The following is a 21,793-nucleotide window of genomic DNA, read 5'->3' as shown; positions in this document are numbered from 1 at the left end:
AGCTTGAATGGGCTGTATCTGAAACACTCACTCACTCATGCCCATCACCCCAATCGGGGTATGGGCTGCCAACAACAGATCTCCAGAGTCCTCTATCCTGGGCCATTCGTTCTAACTGGTTCCAGGTATAGCCCATTTTTTTGCTATCAGCCTGAAGGTCATGTCGCCAGGTGTTTCTTGGACGGCCTCTTTTCCGCTTGCCTTGAGGGTTCCACCGCAGTGCCTGTATCTGAAAGTTAGGGCAAAAATCTTTTTACTCACATAACATGTCTTGCTATTACAGTTTGTGTTGGTTTGTACATATTTTTAAAAAAGGAAATCAACTGGCACATAGAAATAGCATTTTTGTGAAAAGGTCAAATAACTTACCATCTAGGAAAGGTATGTAAATTGCTAATAAAACTAGTAACAAGTCTCTGAAAGATTTTTGACAGACATGAAAACACTTCCTAAAAATGAATGGCTGTAAAATTTCAAACATATTATGTCTGGTAGACAGTTATTTACCAAGGGATCAACTTTTTAAAAGTAATTTAACAAAACTTACTGTTTTCAAAATAAAATTTTCAAAAACACTTACATTCCACTTTCAGCATTCGTAGGTGTGTTAGCAATTTTTTATCTTCAGTGTCTGAAAAGCAAATAAATCATTTGGCAAAATTATTGTTCCCAGTGGTATAGTCTGTTCAGAAGTGTGCATAACAAAGACTAAGGTTCAAGATTGTTTGAACTTCTAATCTCAGCCTTCAACTCCTCTTAACTGTAACTCCACTCTCTCTTGTAAGGGTCCCCAAAACTTTTCCATAGCATGAACTCCATTATAACGGAGAGATTGGCTTGTGACACTGCTTCCATGATTCACAGTTTCACAGACTATTTCCCCTTCCATTCAGAATTTCATAACCAGAGCCCTATGTATGCTACAGCAAGCCAGACCTAAACTCTGCAGCCAAGTCTCTAGAATCAATGGGAATTTGGTGCAGCAAACTGAAAATTCTCTGGCTGTTTCATTTACATTAGGAACCGTTTTTAATAAGTTCTGTTTATACATGTTTCTATTTTATCAATTAAGTGGCCCCTGTGTTGTCATGATACATGATCTATGTAATTTAATGTCAAGATTAAAATTTGTAGTTTTCGAAGTGCTGAAGATTTTTATATTGACTCATGATTACATACTAGTCATCAGAGACTAATAGGAGGTTTTGGCAGACGGGTAAAGATGCATTTGTGGCTTTTACCACGGAGAAGATAGGGGAGACCTTATGGGATTATGAGATAAGCATATGGCAGGCCTTAGGCCAGGGGTGCCCACAACAAATGTTTTGATGGCCTCATAGTGCCACCAAATAAAAATAATGTATGGTTGTCTCTAGTCCAGGGGTCGGCAACTTTTCAGAAGTGGTGTGCTGAGTCTTCATTTATTCATTCTAATTTAAAGTTTCGCGTGCCAGTAATACATTTTAACATTTTTAGAAAGTCTCTTTCTATAAGTCTATAATATATTACTAAATTGTTGTTGTATGTAAAGTAAATACCTTTTAAAAACGTTTTAAAGGTTCATGTAAAATTAAATTAAAATGCAGAGACCCCTGGACCGGTGGCCAGGACCCGGGCAGTGTGAGTGCCACTAAAAATCAGCTTGCGTGCCATAGGTTGCCTACCCTTGCTCTAGTCATTACTGGACCTAAACAGAATGAAACACAAATAAGATGCTTTGCATGTCCTTGTCTTTTTGCTGTTTGTTTCTTTTGCTTTTTTCTTTGCTTTTTTTTTTAAGACCTGTTAGCTAGTAAGTCTGCTGCTGTGAAAAGTGATATTTGTATGTTTGTTAATATCACTTTTCATAGCAGACTTATTCAGCCCCGGCAAGTCCTGGGACAAATTAAGCTATGGATGGGGAGATGAGCATGGAGTCAGCAGGGTAAAGGGACAATGGTAGGGGTGGTGAGCCTGAGGCTGGAGCCACATGGATGGAGCCTGAAACTCTGGGACCAAAGCCTGCTCCCGCCCTGGGCAAGTGGGGAATTCACCAGCTCCCTGCATCTCCAGCGTTTGTATCTCTGGAGGGGTGCAGGGCTGAACCCCTGCTGGCAGCCCTAGGAGAGGGGCAGCTGCTTTGCTCACTGCCCCCCAAATCACAGCCCAGGAGGCTGGGGCCACAAGAGGAGCCCCTGGTGGCTGCATGTGGTCATGGTGCCCGCATTTGAGAAATGCTGCCTTCGGCTATGTCTACACTTACACTGCTACAATGGCACAGCTTCTGTGCTGCAGCTGCACTGCTATGGCGATGTGTAAGTGTAGCCACTCACTACAGCAAGAGGAGAGGTTCTCCAGTCACTATAGTTAATCCAACCTCCCCGAGAGTTGAATTCTTCTGTCAGCCTAGTGCCATCTACACCAGAGGTTACATTGGCTTAACTTGTTAGTGTTAGACCTAGCCTGATTCTTATTTACACAAAGGCTGCTTTACCCAGATCTTTGTGTAAATGAGAATCGGGCCCTATCTAAATGTTTTTGCTAAAGGGATCAGCTGTGAAATGGTTAACATTAACGCTTGCAATGTCAGCAGAGGTTTCAGAGCTCACCTCCCTGAGGTGAATGTGGCAGTTCACATCTCTCAGACCAATTGTAACAGTCTGTCTACAGACTCAGGAAGATCTGGAAGATAACACTGACTTGGCTTGCAATTATCTCATGATTTAGAGCAGTTCTCAACCTTTCCATACTACTATACCCGTTTCAGGAGTCTGATTTGTCTTGCATACCCCAAGTTCAGGGCCAGCTCCAGGTAGGGTGACCAGACAGCAAATGTGAAAAATCGGGATGGGGGTTGGGAGTAATAGGGGCCTATATAAGAAAAAGACCCCAAAATCGGGACATCTGGTCACCCTAGCTCCAGGCACCGGATGAGAAAGCACATGCCAGGGGCGGCATTCCGGCCAATCTTGGGGCAGCACATTCCGGCCGCCCTGCCATGCCGCCGGGCTCCCTAGGATGTGCCACTCCCTGCCACCTGCACCGGCCGCCGCCTCCCGCGCCGCTCTGAGCCTGGCCCAGCCGAGCTGCCTTTAAAGGAGAGGCTGAGCCAGCACCTCCTGCAGCACCCGGGGACTCCACCTGCCCGGCCGGGAGAAGCACCCCAAGACCGGAGAAGAGAGCCCCTCTCGCCAAGCTGCGAGCAGGCTGCAGTGCTGCCCTTCATCCCCCTGTGAGCTGCTTTGACTGCCCTCCACGTGCTCCATTTCTGGTTTTTTTGGGCAGCCCTGCGCAAGTTTCACTTCACTTAAAAATGACTTGCATACAAAATCTAAATATACAAATGTGTCAGCACACTATTACTGAAAAATTGCTTACTTTCTCATTTTTACCATATAATTATAAAATAAATTGATTGGAATATAAATATTGTACTTACATTTCAGTATATAGTATATAGAGCAGTATAGACAAGTCATTATCTTCATGAAATTTTAGTTTCTACTGACTTTGCTGGTACTTTTTATGTAGCTTGTTGTAAAACTTGGCAGATATCTAGATGAATTGACGTACCCCTGGAAGACCTCTGCGTACTCCCGGGATACCTATACCTCTGGTTGAGAACCACTGATTTAGAGGTTTTCTTTAACAACCATGAGGGATATAAACTATTTTTTAAATGAAAGTTTAGATTATGGAACACAGTTCTGTAGTAAGGACCAATTCTATGGAAAATTCTTCAGCCAAACTACATCTACATGCAGCCCTGTCTTTAACATCCGTATTACAGCTATAGCAGTCGCTTATGTGGAAAAGTAATAAAAAAGAAAAAAAGCATTTAATGTATTTTTAGAAGAGTATTAATGCAAATTATGAGCTAGAAATAAGGAGGAGACAGAATCGTTTTACCAACCTGCTTTCTGTAGACCTTCAGTAAGTGCTTTACAGGCCACCAGTGGTCTACAGTTGAGTCTGAGAACTTCTGAGCTTGTCTGCCCTACCAAGTTTTGTTGACAAAACTTATGTCGACACCCAAAAGTTGACAACAAATATCACCAAAGGGTGTTCACACTCGCTCCCTCTGTCGACAGATCATGTCCACATTGGGGACACCATCATCGAACAATAGACGGGGGGCATGTATCCCACAGTGCAGTGTTGTGGGAAGGAAGAGCTGATCAGTGCGCATCTTGGGATTCTCTCCAAGTTCTTCCACAGCCGCCTCAACTGGCAAGCGCAGCATCATGAGTAGCTCTGTGAGCTCTCTGTGCTGAGGAATGGCAAAGCAGCACAGCAGTCTGCCTGCTTCTGTGTTCCTAGCGCAGGGCAGAACAGGAGCATTCCAATGATTTGCTCTTTGTTTGCTCCCCAAACAGAGTAGCACACAGATACTGCTCTGCTGCCCTGCAGGCATGCACTCCAGGATCAAAACACTGAGCAGAGCAATCAGGGCAGGCATTGTGGGATACTGGCGGAAGCCAATTCTGTCAACAAAACAATCAGCAATGTCTATACTGGCTCTTTGTCAACAATAAAGGAAGGGGAAAAGACAAGTCTCTCGTAGGGGTGGAAGTTTTTTTTTTGTCACCAAAACTGGGCATTTTTCTTGGCAAAAGTCCCATTGTAGTGTGTATGTTCTTGCTGTTTTGTCATTAAAAGGCAGTTTTTGGTGACAAAACTTGCCAGTTTAGACACGCCCTCTGCTGTCTCAGCTCCCCAATTTCCAGTACAATATATGATTGTTCCTTGATGCTTGGACAATCCACCTGGATATTGCAATGGTTTTGTTTTCTTATCTTTAAGAAGTGATAGGCTAGCAGAGAGAGAGAACACACAGCTGGAAACAATTAGAGTATCTGACAATCACTGCTTTAATATGTGTGTGACACAGCGCCCCATATTCTTCATAGAGATATTGTTGTGATATGAATATGGCATGACTAAGTTGATATCATCGGAAAGGTTATGATTTACTGAATACGATTTTCCTATTTGTGTGTATGTATCATTTTTGTATCTAAAGTTAGCAATATGGACTACGTATCAATTGCAAAAGTGTTTGCACCTGGGGAATGCCCACCAAACAGAATGCAATTAGGCTGGCTGGTTAGTCAAGGGGCCATTAAGGAGAACAATAGGACTTTGAAGATGCTAATCTCCCACCTTCCTGAGAAGCTTCCTGGGATGCTGCTTTGACACTGCAGGTTCATGTGATCATATCACCTGGTACTGGACCCCATCTTGGCCTGCTAGTATTTTTCCACTAATAGGGAATGGGGACCAAGCTGGGAAACACAGGATTCCTGCCATATGTAAATCCTATTTAAGGCAGGGTAGTGAGTTAATCTAGGTTGGTTCTTCACTGAATCCCCGCCCAAGATGACTGCTGAAAATACCTAAGACTCATCTGGGGAAGAAAGCACTGGACCCAGGCAAGAAGGTGTCTGGCCTGTGAAAGGAACATCTGGAGTTCTAAGCGGCAATTAAGAAGAGTTTTTCTACAAGAAACTCTGCAACCTGCTTAAAACAATATTTAGAGTGAGAAATTACTACTTGTAGTCAGTTTGTTTAGTGTATTACGCTTAGTTTGTGTGTTTGCTCAGCAATCTGCTTTGATCTGGTTGCCATCTCTTATATTCACTTAAAATCTATCCTTTGTAGTTAATAAGCTTGTTTTTGTTTTCTACAAACCAGTTTGTGCAATTCATAAAAAAACTGTGCATATCTTCTACCACATTGAGGAAAGGAGTGAATGTCATGAGCTTACGCTGTACAGTTTTCTGTGCAGGACAAGACAATTTTGGATTTACACTCCAGAGGGGGTGTGCATGTGAGTGCTGGACAATTCCCAAGCTGAGTTTTCCCACTCACAGCTGATCTCAGTGTCTCTGTCTTTCTCCAGCTGAGTGTGTCCCTACTTGCGTCTGTGCTGGAGGAGGCTTGAGGGCCTGGCACAGCAGGACAGGGTGAGGGAGCCCAGGCTGGTGGAACAGGCAGTCTCAGTGGTACCCCAGTACATCAAGTGGCACTCCAGGCGGGGGACTTCATCACAATGCATAATAGTGAAGTTGTGGTTTAAAGTTGGATTTAGTCTAACTGACTGAATGCAGTATAGCAATATCTAAGAGAGTTTTTGTCCAGACTTTGAATATATACATCTCTACCCTGCTATAACGCGATGTGATATAACACGGGTTCACATATAGCGTGGCAGCAGTGGGGCTCGGGCGGCGCTTTAAAGGGTCTGGGGCTCCGGCTGCTGCGGGGAGCCCAGGCCCTTTAAATCACCGCCCGAGCCCCGCCGCTGCTACCCCAGGGCTGTGGCAGCGGTGCTTGCCAGAGATTTAAAGGGCCTGGGGCTCCCCACAGCAGGTGGAGTCTGGAGCTCTTTAAATCACCCCCAGAGCCCTGCCGCCCCTACCCCGATATACGGAGTTTCAGCTATAATGCGGTAGGGATTTTTGGCTCCCCACGACCGTGTTATAGCAGGATAGAGGTGTGTTTTCCTTGGATCTTCTCAAAGACAGATATTTAGTTTAATATTGTTAGTTTATTGATATCTAGTGCATAATTGTTGAGTTTCCATTGTAAATCTATAACAATTACAGAAATGATAATGTGGATTGTAGCATTTCAACTGATGAGTAGACCATTCCAGTAAAACTGGCATACAACCACTTTGCTGTATAATAGTGTTTTTTATAAAGTATAACCATAGTAACTGCTCTGGATGACATTGGGTAGCTGGTTGTTTCTGACTGCTGGAAATAAAACAGACTTTTTAGCAACACGTGTAATGTTTGAAGGTAAAGTAATCCAAGATAAATGCCTGTAGCTCTGTTGAGAGTGCAGTATGAAGTACATCAAGCCAAGATTTGACTAAATGATTTATGAATCTAATTCTTCTGTGAAAGTGCTTCTGCATGATGAAAACAAAACCATATATGCTGGCAGTGTATGCAGCAATTGTTGAAATCTGAAAAAAGTTAAATGCAAATTGAAAGGATTTGTATTGCAGATTAATAGAATGTGGTATTAGTGGAAAATATAGGCTTTGTTGAAGGTTTTAAAAATCATAATGCCACTAGAAATTTTTCTAGGTGTGTTTATTTCACTGAAGAGCATTGGGGGGAGATAGAAGGGGTGGGGGGAGGTTTACATTTTCCCTTGCAGTTCCCTTTTAAGAGCATGAGAACCAGAAAATAAACTGATTTTACTCTGGTTACTGTCCAAGCTGAGTGAAATGGAAAAACTACAGATTTGGGATAATTTAAAAAACAAAAATGCCCCTTCCCCCCCAACTGGTTTAACTAGAATTATAGTTTTCTTTTTCTTTTTTTAAATGATCAGTACAACTGAGATCACACTGAATATTGGTCACATTATAAAAAAATTGTAAAGGATATGTATATTTAAAATATTACAAAAATGAATGGAAATAAAAACCTGAAGTAATAAGATGCATTAAGTATTTCTCGGCTTCTTATATTTTGAAGCTCATAGGATGTACCTAATTGGGTGTTTTAAAAGTTGTTAAAATTCACTTACTTTTTTTAAAAAACCTATACCACACATAACATGTCCTGATTAGAAAAAAAAAAAAGCTTTTATTTGACATTTTGAAAGGTTTAAAGTCTTAGTTGATTATTTAAATTAGTTTAGTGAAGTAGTAGATGTTTGAGGAGAGAAAAAGAGCCTGAGAGGACAAAACACATAAGGCATCTTTGAATGTTTCTTGCTGTGTTTTTCATGAGAAGTCTCGTATATGGCCAAAGAAGTTGGTGTGTATAAAACAACCCTGCAAATAAAAACTGGGAAAACCCCCAAAATACTATGTGTTGGGGAGAAGAGTAAGGGTTTAATTTGGTAACTTTTTACTCTTCTAGCTGTATGCTGTAGATTTCTTGGAACCTCAACAAAATAAATGTGATACTAAAACTGTAAAGTTTTCCATGCATTCGTTATATCAAAATTTGCTTAAACAACTTTTATATAAAAGATGTGTGACATCTTATTGTTACAAAGTTAAAAGGAAGGCCTTCTTAAAAAATGCCATTTAAATTCAAGACTTGTACCTAAATCAATAGACTGTCAAAGAAAATGACAAACTGGTAAATTGATTTCTTTGCATTTTTAAGATAAAGATACCGATATAACGGTGAAGGATTCCGCAGAAGATTTCTGTCTGCGAGATACGCTGAGCATTGCATCAACAGACTCCTTTGTTTCAGCAGCTGAGGTAAGAGTCAGAAGGATTTCTTCTATAACCGTACTAGAATCTTTTTCATGAAAAATATATAATTACTAATGTTTCTTATTTCTTACTGTAAATTAAAAGCTACTAATTTTTACCGGGAAAATAGATTGCATCTTACACAATCACACTAATTCCTGTCCTCTTTGTTTTGCTTTCAAAACTGTCATTTTAGTGCTTTTTTGGTCATTAGTGGCACATTCCATGAGTTATCCATCCTTCTAAAAATGAATTGCTAACCAGTGTAAACAACTATCCTTCTGGGTATCAGAGCTGGATATCTATGAACACCTATAATGGTTCTGATTACTGAGGAAGCAAAATTAGATGGGACACTACCAACCATCTAAATAACTGTATTATTTTCCCCCTGCCACCTATCCATAATCTAAAGGTTTTGGGGGAAGATGCTTCCCTTGTGAAATTAATTTTCTGAAATGGATTGCAATTAAACTCTTGATCATATGTAACAGTCCAAAATTCCCTGAGTTTGAAATCTCAAAGTAACTTGCAGTGCTATGACAAAAAGTAATTTCTAACGAGGAATATATCTCCTGTGACTAGTTGCCCTTTCCTGTAATTTGGAGAAGACTATCCAAGGTCCCTTCAGATGAGTGAGTGCTGTCAATTCAAGAGGATACAGAAAAAATAAGATACCCCGTCATCTCTCATTTTTTACATGAACTTTCCTACTATTTAAGCAGATATGCAGAGAGAATGCAGTCTGTTATCTTGTGTCTGCTTGGTAACAGGCAGGGGACACAGTCTTTCAGTAAGAGAGTGATATATTTTGTGGGGGAGATTCTTCCTATCCTGAGCCTAAAGTGACTCAGTCTCCTTAAGAAACACTGTCATAACTGGCAAGAACAATAGCCCTGACTGTTGCCTTTCTAAATTGTCAAGGTAGTCTCACCATCTTGATATTCTAAAGCCACTAAAGGTATGTCTGCACTTCAGTCAGGAGATGAGATGATAGCATAGTAGGCATAAACACAAGCTAGCACTGAACAAGCTAGCTCACTAACTAAAAATAGCAGTGAAGATTCAGTGGCATGCGTTTGCCACTTGAATATGTATCCAGGGTGCCATCAGGTTTGTATTTGAGAGATTGATCTGTGCCACTGCCTGTGTTACTGTGGCTTCACTGCTATTTTTAGTAAGCTTGGTCAGGTGTGCTTACCTGTGCTACAGTCACACCTCCTGACTGCAGTGCAGACATACCCTTAGTGCCAGTTCTGATTCCCTTCCTCCCAAAAGCACAGAAAATGGTGTAAGATGCTCTTTTCCTGTTCAGTTGTCTTAGCCACTTAGCAATCATACCCTGAACATCGTGACCCCTCCCAGTGACATTCATTTGGGGATGCTACTTGTTACTTCCCTAGGAATGAAATTTCTGTTGGAAGAGGAAGTCCTTTGCCACTTTCTTGATCTTCGGAAGTTCATAGGAAACTACAGATTTATCATTCAGAAGTGTATTGGGATATATTTTATTTCCCCACAGTTGTTTCTGTGGAAATAAAAGCCTTCAGGGCCTAGTTCTAGTTCAGTCCAGGTTGAGTAGTCCCACAAATAAGGAATGCATACTAAAAACAAAAAATCAATAAAGGACTACCCACCATGAGTCAAATGGTGTCTGATTACACTGCTCTACAGCCAAAATGCTTCTGAAATAAATGTAGTCCAACTTTACTAATTCTGGGTCACTGAGAACGAAAATGATGCTTAAAATTGTTGATTGGCTCTAGTTTTCAAGATATGCTATTGGGTCAGTATTTATGACCCTTGACTTGGGAATGGCGGAGGATAAGTGAGTTATAAAGGGAAGGGATCTCAATTTAAACCAGAAATGACTAAAATACACCTTTGACTGGATCTATGAATAAATCTATGACTGGGTTTGGACAGTACTTGCTTTTTAGGCAAAACAATGAATGATGCAATCTGAAGCTGGTATTGCGTCATACATGATATGAATTGCATCATGTTATTCCAGAAGTCATGGATGATGCAATCATAACGAAGCTTACATCACTCTGCTGAACAAATTGCCCTATATCAGCTCTAGAAATCATACAGTGTCGTGCTCTTATTTGTCAGTGTTTGATTTTGCAAAGGGACACATTTCTGTTTAGCCAAAGTGAGCAGAGATGCCTCGTACTTGTGTGAAGAGTGCAGATAACTTCTGCTATGTTTGTGGTGAAGTGACTTTTGCATCACAAAAGCACAGTATAACCACTATGGTTAAGAAAGCCTATCGCCTTTCTTTTGGCTGCAAAACTGGAGATCAGGACAAGAGGTGGGCCCCACACATATACTGCAACACTTGTGCAACAAATCTTCGCCAGTGGTTGAACAGGAAAAGGAAATCTATGCCTTTTGCAGTGCCAATGATTTGGAGAGAGCCAACAGATCATACCAGCAATTGTTACTTCTGCATAGTGCCTCCAGTTGGGAAAGGTGTGTCAAAGAAGAAAAAGTGGACTGTGCATTATCCAAACATTCCATCAGCTATACGCCCAGTACCCCACGGAGAAGGACTGCCGGTTCCTGATGCACCAGAATCATTCTCACTTGAGTCAGACGAGGAAGAGGATGAAACTTCTGGTCCTGGACCATCAGTGTCACAGGACCCACATTTTCTCCCATCCTCCTCCTCTGAACCACACCTCATAACACAAGGTGAACTGAATGACCTTGTCAGGGATTTGGAACTACCCAAGAGTAAGGCAGAGCTGTTGGGCTCCAGACTACAGCAGTGGAATCTCCTGGCAGGCTATCAGGGCAAATGGAGCCCATCAATGCTTGCAGACTATTGCTGGACAGTGACAAGAGATGCTCCATTTAATAAATACAAGAGACAAGCCAAGAAGCACCGAGTAGACACTGAATAGGACTAAACTATGTACATAATAGTTTTTTGCCTTCTGTTTCATAATAAATTTTATTTATATAACCCTTTTGCTGATTTTTAAAGTGTTACATAAACAGGACAGGTGAAATATTATCATGTAAAGCAACCATAAACACATGAAAAGACCTCGGTTTACAATTTATGATTAAAACTCTACTATCTACACAATATACATAGACATAAAATGTAAAAACTTAAATATCTTAGAAACAGTAGCCAATCAGTTGTTTTAATTGTCATATTTGATTCAGAACATCAAAATACATAATAAATATCACATTTTATCTCTGAAGCAGATTACTTCTCAAAAATTGTAGACCAGTATTACCAATTATGAGCCTCGTTGCTGTGGAAACACACTTGAAGCCTGGTAAATGAGAATCATCTTTTATATGAATATGCTAGAGAGGAAGGTGATGAAGGCCCTTTGATGTTTAAAAGTGACTTAAGTGTATAAACTTTTTTTCAGCATTACATTTGAAATAGCAGAACTTGCCTCCTTTACACCTCAACCTGCAAGAAGATTTTGATAGTCTTTAGAGGGTCTAGAACATCATAGCTGGAGGTTGAAACCTGAGCTACAGTATTCCCAGTCCCTAACCATGGGGGAAGGGGACGTTTCATCTTTAGCTCAGGCACAGTTGTCCCAGTTTTCATCGTCCCCAAAGTTGTCTAGAACAAACCAGAGGTAACTCTGTGAGTTGAAGTTACTAATGTTTTTGGAGGGGTTACTATTTTGGAGACATCGGACACAATTGGGGGCGGGGGGTTTGAATTGTGTTTTATACATCTTAAAAGCCTCACTTTTTAAAATTTAAAAAAAAAAAATTCAGAGATTTAATAGTTCACCTTTCAGGCAGCCCAGTTTTGGGAAACCAGTCCTATTTGATGTGATGTCCCTAGCCCAGTCACATGTAGGGTTTGAACTCGAGACTTCTGGATCTAGAAGTGTGAGCCGCCACCAAGATCTGGTTTGTTAACTTATTGGCAGTATCATACTCCAGTATCTTCATGTGGTTTAGTCATAAGAGAGGGGTGAAGAATTAAACTGTGTTAATGTGGGTTATCTAATTCACACACGTGCATGGACTTAAAAAAAAAAAAAAAAAAAAAAAGGGATATATTTCCAAACTAGGCAACAGGGCAGCCATCTTTTCTGATGGAATAACCTGCTCTTGCTTCCAGTAGAAGCTTGTCCTGTCTCTGGGAAGAGAAACACTTAAAAAACAAAAACAAAAAAAAAAGGGTGAGACAGTCTGTTCATATAGGAGAATTAACAATTACTACTTCCCAGTGTATTTCTGCTGTTGGTAGAGATCACCAATTGTGATCACCGAGGAGTAGGTTGTTTTCTTCATGGGGCTGGAATGAACCACAAGTTTCTACAATTCTACTCCTGGGTATGGAGTCTACTTATCCATTATTGTCTGTAGCTGTTGCACATCTTCCATTTCTTTGCAAGACAAACTGTTCTTTCATCTTGTTCTTTGATTTTAGTTAATCTTACTAATCATCCTGAATTATACATTCTCTTATAGTGGTTTGTAAGAGTCAGACAGTACTTTCTTAGGAATTTTTGGCAAAGCTATGAATACTTCTTTTAAAATCTTGGAGGTAGTGTGCCTCAGGGACTTACAAATTATGGAGTTAGTGCTCCCTTTGGTGCTAGCATGAGAGGTTCTCTTTAAGAAACATTCCATGTGCTGTATGTTATTAATTCTGTCTGAGTTTCAACACTGTAGTATCTGACCCTTTTTGGCAAGACTGTGTTAAAAATGGGGATGTGAAGGTTACCTGTTAGAGTTTCAGTGTTTCTCAACTTTTGGATTCAGAGAGTAGTTTTGTGGTGAAATTGTGGCAAATTTCCCTTTTCAAATTACTAGTCAAGTTTATTGTTCCTTTTGAAGTCCCTCAAAGTTTTATCTGGACCAGGAAATTATATTGGGAAACTTTTACCCTTACTTTGTTTCTGAGAGGGAATTTGACTGACAATTCCTAGACATTAGGAACTTTAAATTGTGTTATGGTGAGAAGGGAAAAGAAGAAATGGGAAGATGAAATGACATTGTTACAGATGTATTTTCAAAGATTATTCATTGGTACAGGCACCTTTTTCAAGTTAAAGTTAGAGTACATTCCCCTCTGGCTCAGATATCTTCGCAAGCTAAGAGAAGTCAGTCAGACTTAGAAGAAATTTTCAAGCCAACTGCCTGATCCTACTTGCATTCCTTTGCCAGACATTATTTCTCAGAGACATTAACTTCCACTGAAGCAGCTTTTGCACACAGATGTCAGGACAGTTGTACCCTTTTAATTTTCCTGTCCTACTTCATTGCTGGATTGACACTTAGTTTGAGCGGTAGATATAGCTAAAGAAATTTAACTACAAATGTTGTTTCTTGCTTTTAGACCCAGTAACCTGATTCCTGTTTACACTGTGTTGATTATAGAAACAGAACACATTATTTGGGAGGGTCCTGCTCTTCTTTATGCTTTAAAAGACTTTCTTGAAATCTACAACTGGAAGGTATTTGAAGAAAGTACCATTTAATTTATGCCATACAATCTGAGTGAGACCACATCCATAAGTTCTAGACTCAATCTGAAATAAAAGTGGCGGGGGGACACTCATGAGGAATGGGGCTGGGCCTGAAGGTTGTGTGTAAGGTGAGTTCTGGAGACCACAGGCACTCTGACCCAGATCCTCAGCTATGTTACAGTGCTACTCAGACTTTAAAAATATCTGTGCGCTCCTCAAGCTTTAGCGGTTGCTTGGAACAGTTGGCTAGAGTGGCCACCAAGGAGCCATTTTGGTAGCTGAGAATAGCCAGCAGTCCCTGGGCCATATTCCCTTCTCTGGTTCCCTTCCTGTGAGAGAGCCTGCTTTGTACTGACAAGAATTCTCGAGAGGGGCAGGAAGTTAGACCTTTTCTGTTACCAGAGCGGTGTCATGAATAGGCCCTTTGATTCTTCATGGCTTCCAAGAGCATTTTGTCTTTTCTTCCTGCCTTTCTGGGACAAATGACACACGGGATGTTGTTTAACTAGGCTGCAACTTTATTAATTTATCTCATCTGGGAGCTATCCAGCAATATATTGCCCAGTGCAGATCATCCTTCCATCCATAATCTGTTCCACCTGGTGGAGGACTGCTGTCAGTCCTCTTTTCCCCTCACCTCTTCACATCTGGTCCTAATCCATTGCTGGGACGCATCTGTCCTTCAGGGTCCAGGGGAAAGAGAATTGTCTCCTCCTTGTGCCACACAGTAGGAACCCCAGCCCTGTTCCCCACCTGCTGCTTCTAACTCCACTTCAGATTCCAGTTTAGCAGACCTCCATCAAACAAGTATCTGCACTGGACACCTGTCAAGTTGCAACAACTTGAACCTCACCCTTGGCTTCTAACCAGCCCACTAGCCTCCTAGGCTGCTATGGGAAAGGTAAAAATAACCCTGGCCAGTCTGGCAATGAGGGGGAAAGTCCTTGGCAGTCCCAGAAAAGGCAAGTAGCACGATATCCAAACCAGACCCCAAAAATCCTGGACCTAACCTCAGAGTGGGAGTTTTTCTGGTCATGAGATGGAGCTCCAACCAGGGGAAGAGGGCTTGTGTGCCTTCTTTTTGGGTTATAGGAGCATATGGGCTTCCACTGCATCCCGTAGACAAGCCAGTCATCTCCCAACCCCATGAGGCAGCTGATCCACCCATTAAAAGGGTGGGGGATGACTCTCCTAGAAGCCAGATAACACTCTTTCCCTTGCCTTTCCAGACAAAGTCCCCCATTTCTGAGGCTGCTGGAATGCATTGGTGGCTTTGGACTTAAAATTTATTACATTGATTTTTTTTAAATTTTTAAGTTCTCTGATTCCAGAAATCCTGCTGCTAAAATCCAAGCCAAATAGAGGTCTTTTTATTGTCGTCTAATTTTATGAAAGAACTGCATGTTAATCAGTACACTTGCTTTTAAATTTTATAGATTAAATAATTGTCACAAATCTTATTTTACTAATAGATTTGCCTCCTTTTGATTTTGACTTGGATATTTTTTACTTTATTAATTTAGATTAATATTATTACAGAACTAGGATAAAATGCTACAGTTTCACTGTTAGGAACATTTTAAAGTAATCTCATATTTTCTTTGTTATGGAAGCGCTAGGACTTATTTTTCATATCCAGGAAAGTGAAAACACTGTCGGTACCCTGTCTAGGGCATTTCAGGTCTTTAACTCTCCCTTACGGACAATTAAGTAAAATATAAATACTCTATAGCTGTAACAACTAATTTATAAATTATCTCCTTTGTCTACATGTGTTGCCTTGACTGGAATGTGTCAAGAAAGCAGTTGCTTTCTCATAGGTTTCAGCTGTTGTAGTGTGTGTTGCTATTTTATTTCATCTGCAAAGTATAAGAACGAGTTATTAACTACAGGTAATATTGGGCCTGATATAAATCTCATGGAAGTCTGATCAGGCCTCATGTTACCTGTATTCCTTCTCATGCTTTGCAGGTGAAATAAAGATATGGGGAGTCTGTTGACTTCTGTGGGCATTGGATTGGGCCTTTTAATGTTAGTATGATTCAGTGTGTCCTATTATATGCTTTTTCTTTTTGAAAATATTTGCATTAAAGTTTGAAAAATACCTTTTTATAAACACTGTTAGGCTGTAACAGTGGAAAACAGATTCTATATGGAGTAAGTTTTTTTTCTTATTCTGAAACTAGCTGAAAAACTTGCATAACAAGTATGTTTATACCTCAAATATGAAAAATACTAGAAAATCTGGTTATTCCTACTACTGCTAATCAGCTAAAATATTACTTACAGAAGTTCTCAAGTACACATTTGACAGTCTTCACATAAAAGAACTTGTTGCTTTCTTGATTAAATTAGATAAAGCATCTTTAGAGAGTAACACTGTAAATTCTCTAAACATGTTTTAGGCTGTTACTATGAATATGATGCTATTGTTAACTAGTATCAAAACTTTAATCTGATATGTTGTCACAGCTGCAGATCTATTTCAGGAAGTCGGTTTATCCTAGTCCATTCTGCTGAACCAGCAAATAAATAAGACAGGACAAAGATTTAAAACTCTTAAGACAGAACTGTTAATTTTCATGCTAGTTGAATTGCTTGTAAATTGCTCTAAGTATATTATTTTACCAATTTTTAAAAAGTTTTTATTCTTCACTTATTCTCTGAAGTACCCAGTTTTGCTTTAGAACCCAGTTCAGGAAAGCATCTCACGTCAGGACAATACTTACACACCCTAAGTCCCATTGAAATAAGTGGAATTTAAACACATGCTTAAGTGCTTTCCTGAATCAAGGCCATAATCCTTACTTGGGCTAACTCCCATTGTAGTCACTGGGGTTTCCTCCAGTATGGACCACAGAAAAGGCCCACCCAGGAGTGTATTTTTCTCATCAATATGCATGTAGAACTTCTCCTGCCACCACTTACAGAGATGGATCCCTAATGATGGAAAAATGTGCACATAATTTTTTTCTTAACTTGAAGATAAATGTAACATTATCATCTTCAAACTTAATGTTAAGGAAAGACTGTATTTGAAGGAAACATTGTAGCAGTTGTTTGTCTAACTTTGAGCATATCTAGAAGACAGAGACATATGTTAAAAAAACCCAGATAGAGTATATTTTAATTTTTGTAAATGTTAGTTTTATTTAAGACACTAGTAAATTAGGGTTTAGATATCTAGAAGTGCAAAATGTCTTCTCAGGCAATCTGCAGTAATATTGTAAACTACATTTTTTTTTAATTTGTTAAAATGTGTGTTCTAGCCATTTAGTAAATGGAAAAAATGTTTGCCTCTACAGTTTTTTGGATAGATAATAAGAATGATGTAATGTTTGTAATGAAATGGTAACTGTTTAACGTACCAGCCGCTGCAATGCAGAGTGAAAAATTATGATATTTCTAACATAAGATGCTCTACATTAATGTTTTTTGAATGGTTTAAATATTATTTTATTTAATAACATTTTGTGAGATGGGTAATGATGCATTTCTGTAGTAATGTCAGCCAAAGGTTTAAACTCATATTAAATACTGTAGACAGAAAAGAGACTTTTTTGGCACCCAAAGTAAAACAGTGGATAGTAATGTCTTAATCGCAGGAAATGTGTTTTAGTAATTAAGAGCCACTTTTACTAGGAAAATGACAGTGATTTTTTTATAAACATTCCCAGCTTTTTTTTGATGTGATCCTCTTGCCCCTTTCAGTGCCTCCTCATCAATTTATTCTTCGTAAAGCAGAGAGACGTTTCCTTTCAACAAACAAACTAATCTGAACCTGTTCTACAATTTAACCTTCGGAAGCTCAAATCTGAAACCATAGCTTTCATGTTAAAATCCACAATGTTCTAGAATGTTGTTTTTGTTTTTAGTATTGAATGTTGACCAGTTATAGATATAGTTAACCAACATAGAAAAGGATATTCCTTTCATCAAAGTATCAAGCAGACTTTGAATTAGTTTATTTTACTTTTAAAATCATTTTAGCAAGTTAGTTTAATAAGCTTTAACAAAAAATGTCTTTCAGCTTACTGAACACAGAGAGAACCGAAATACCTATGGTCTAGAGTCTCTTTGCCGTTGTCCGTTATATGAAGAAGCTATGCACTTAGCAGAAGAGGGCAAAATTTATTCCAGAATATTAAGGTATTGATTTGTATTTACTAATTAACTTCCAAGAAAAGCCAAGGAATAAAGATAAATACTCTACATAATACTGCATTTAATTCCCTAATCTAGAATGGATGCTATTTCTAAATAAATCCTAGTCAAATTGTACTGTGCTTCTGTTTTTTAAATATAGTTTGACATTTTTCCATTTTATGTAGGACTGAAATGTTGGAGTGTTTGGGGGACAGTGACTTTCTTGCTAAGCTTCACTGTATTCGACAGGCTTTTCAGGTAAATACTTAGTTATCAATGTGCACACGCACACATTCTCTCTTTCTTCTACAATATGTATCACTTAAATGGAGCAGACTTAGGTCAAAGCGAAGAGTTTTTGTCTCGCCCTACTTCTTCAGTGACCTATTTTTAGTTAATAGTTATATATTGTAATTACTGTATGCTGTTTATGAAAGCAGCATATTCAGTTCACTGAAGGAGTGGGGTTTTTTTATGTTTTGAGAACCATGAACTTTTGGGGGCTTTTTCATTACTTTTAAAGCATTTTGAGTAACATTTTATCCACTTCAAAATGTTGCATTCAGATGTCTTCATTTTAAAGACCAACAGACGTATGGGAGCATAAGCTTATGATCCAATATGTCTATTAGTCAAAAAGGTGCCACAGGCCTCTCTGTCGCTTTTTACAGATCCAGACTAACACGGGTACCTCTCTGATACATCAATTTAAAGGACATGCTTAAGTACCTTTCTGAATCAGGACCAATATGTTAAGACAAAATGAATGGCCTCTTTGATAATGATGTGCATCACTGGATGGGAGACCCTTCTTTTTGGGTATCCTTGGAACCTTTGCTTTCTGGATGGATTAGAAGTATTGTACTTTCATACTGTATTAATATCAAGTATCTCTTAGTTTCATTTGACTAAAGAAACTAATAGCCTCATTTAGTGCAATTCTCTTTATAAATAAATTGTGTACTTATAGGTCTGTATTGCCTGGAAATTTTTCCAGGTAATTCTTTCAGAAACAGCTAACAGAGTATTTCTTGCTGAGAGTGGAAGAAAAATTTTGTCTGCTTTAATTGTGAGAGCTCGAAAGGTAAAATACTTTTTTGTTGTTACTTTAGTGTATTCATTGTAACCAGAGATCAAAGTTAATTTGTCTGGTCTTAGAGTTAACCATAATAATTCTCTGGGCATAATAAAAAAAAAAAAAAAAAAAAAAAAAACAAAAACAAAAACAAAAAAACACTTGCCTTTTAAGAGTTTAGAACTAAAACAAGTAATCCTACTAGGAAATATGACACTTAACTGGCTTTATTTCACAGAATCCAAAGAAATTTGAAGAGGTCTTTGATGAAATGATACATTTTTTAGAGCAAACAGACCACTGGGATAATACTGAAATGGAACTTGCTGCCAGGGGGGTAAGTTTGGATTTCTGTAGTGCTTTTTTCCTAATTAAGCTTGATTACACAACCTGTTTTCCCCTCTCAGAATTGATATTTATTAATTCATAAGTTTCAGAAACCCAGCTGCTTTTGTATGCTTTAGATAATTTAGAGAAATGTGCTTCCACTTTTTTTTTTTTTTTTAAACTTCTGTACCACTGAGTTGCAATGTCAGGTTTTTTTCCATTAGTGAAATGCTTTTTAATGTTACTTAAGTAACTTAAGATGATAAATCTGCCTGTAATATGTAGAGTATGAATACTGGCATATGCTCTGTTCCAGTATTGAAAGAGAAATTAAGTTATTTTGATTTGATTTTATTCTGACTGAATGCAGGTGAAAAATCTAAATTTTTACGACATTGTTCTGGACTTTATATTAATGGATTCCTTTGAAGATTTAGAGAATCCACCCACATCTATACAGAATGTAGTAAACAACCGCTGGTTAAATTCCTCTTTTAAAGAAACTGTAAGTGGTTTTTAAAACTTCTTATACTATGATTCTTATGCATTATTGCAACTGATAGGAGACGTAAAGGAATTACATTAGTTTCAACATTCCTTTCTAAAATTTTTAAATGAGTATACTATTGGGAATAGATACCTGTCTTACTCTTTAAAGATTTAAATACCAGCACCTGTAGCAACTAAACTCATCCTTTTTATCCATGAGCTACGAACAATACAAGTAACCACAATGGGTAGCTTCAACTCTGATCTGAGGAGACCTTTCGCTCTATGTCAAAGTTAATTCCATTTCCAGCCGTAGCTGAGTCCTAAAATACGCCTGGGCAAAAACTCCTACACTGTGTCAGCCTTGCAAAATCTTAATTTAAAATTTAGAAAACTCACTTGCCAGCCCTTTGCCATGACGATTGTAATGGAAAAAAAACTGTTGTACTAACTTGGCAAAAATAACTATTTGCCCTGGATGAGTAGAATTTTGCAGGGCTAGTGTATATGTTAGTCACATTTGAAATCAGACATACTGATTTATGGGGGAAATGTGTTAGTTCATATCCTAGAATTGTACTGATCAGGTATGGAAAAGTAGCAGACATTGTAAAATATACAAAGACTCAAACATAACATTTTCAGAAACGTATTTCAGTTTTTTTCATAGGTGTATCAGCCTGTTTTGCTTGCTAGAAAATGTTCATAATAACTGAGCTTATCCATGCATGTTTGAAGGAAGGGATTAGGGTGCGGCCAGTTGTTCATAGGTGAGAGATGTTGCTGTCATTGCATCTATTTAGAACTATAAACTGCTGGTTTTCCTTTTTTATTTTTTACCCTTCAATTGAAATATTTCTTCTACAGAAAAAAGATAAGGCACATATTTTTTGTAGCATATGTGGTAAAGTTATGTTTTGGGAGTAGTAAGTTTCCTCATGGTATTGAAGTAGTATCACATTCCATCAGAATGTTATGTGCTGTGGGGGCAGGGGAGCCTAGATTTGCCATCAATATGTTGTATTTCTCAGATCCTTATTTGGACAAAACTCCACAGCTGTATGCAAAACTATTTCAAGTATTCACTCTTAAAGTGAAAAAGGCCATTACCATGTATTCATATGCTTCCTTTTAAAATCTGAGATTGTTCTGGTTTTGGAATACACATTTTGGCACACAACAAGTGTCAGCGAGGTTGAATTTAAGTGTTGCTAATGTTAAATTGTGAAAAAGAAAGTTAGGCTTAGTAATGCAAGTACAATTTGGCACCAATGCAAAATGGGACAGAATTTCTGGGAAAGAATACACAATTTCATTTTTTTTAATTTAAACATAAGAAATATGAACTGATAGTAAAATGAGCCATTCACAACAGATGACATTTTTTATGTTTGAACTAATGCTATCACAGCATTAAAATTAAGGAAATAACTGGTCATCAAATGCAAGATCCTATAGTCTACTGCTTTTTAAATAATCAGTTTTCTTGTGTAAAAGTTACGTAAATAATTTCTTCTTACATCTAGGCTGTGGCTTCAAGCTGCTGGTCAGTACTGAAGCAAAAAAGGCAGCAAGTGAAGGTAAATTGTCTTGAGATCTAATCTGAAGCCTGTTTAATTTTATAATTCAGAGATTCTGACCAAACTTGAGTGACCAACTCTTAGAATACTCGGAGTTTGAAGTCATGCTGTGTACCATCAAAGAAATAAATTACAAAGTGTTTGATCCTGCAGACACTTAAATGTGTACGTATGTAAAGTCTACCATGTCAATTAATGTGGATTCATGGAAGATAGGATGACAACTCATGTGCAATGTTCCCTCTAATCTTTTCCATCCATGTGTGGAATGAATTTTGTTATGTGCACCAATATCAAGGTGATGTGCGCCACAAGTAAAAGAGAAAAAAACTAGATATAATTTTTTTTTTAAAGTTACCATAGGAATAATTACTCCAGCCACGACAGGTTAGGCATTTTAACTCACTTATCAAAGAATTAAATTTAAACGTAAGAGAAATAAAAATTATGAAACGCATAGACTAGTCAAAAAACTAAAATAACAGCACTTTGA

At 38.6% G+C, this 21,793-nt stretch overlaps 1 protein-coding gene across 8 annotated transcripts in view; it reads left to right on the top strand.

Annotated features, from left to right (window-relative positions):
- Positions 1–21,793, top strand: part of MIGA1 (mitoguardin 1) — a 68,318-nt gene that overhangs the window by 38,524 nt on the left and 8,001 nt on the right. For 7 of the 8 annotated variants that reach the window (XM_030573578.1, XM_030573579.1, XM_030573572.1 and 4 more), the window contains 7 exons: positions 8,118–8,218; positions 17,714–17,832; positions 18,015–18,087; positions 18,800–18,913; positions 19,143–19,241; positions 19,602–19,736; positions 21,247–21,300. In XM_030573578.1, the coding sequence (XP_030429438.1) occupies positions 8,118–8,218; positions 17,714–17,832; positions 18,015–18,087; positions 18,800–18,913; positions 19,143–19,241; positions 19,602–19,736; positions 21,247–21,300 (695 nt within the window). The remainder of the gene's footprint in view (positions 1–8,117; positions 8,219–17,713; positions 17,833–18,014; positions 18,088–18,799; positions 18,914–19,142; positions 19,242–19,601; positions 19,737–21,246; positions 21,301–21,793) is intronic. The other variant, XM_030573580.1, reaches the window with a different exon arrangement.

This window comes from Gopherus evgoodei, chromosome 8 (genome assembly GCF_007399415.2).
Source record: "Gopherus evgoodei ecotype Sinaloan lineage chromosome 8, rGopEvg1_v1.p, whole genome shotgun sequence".
Taxonomy (NCBI): Eukaryota; Metazoa; Chordata; order Testudines; family Testudinidae; genus Gopherus; species Gopherus evgoodei.
The sequence above is the reverse complement of the archived record's forward strand: the minus strand, read 5'-3'. Positions and strand labels throughout refer to the sequence as shown.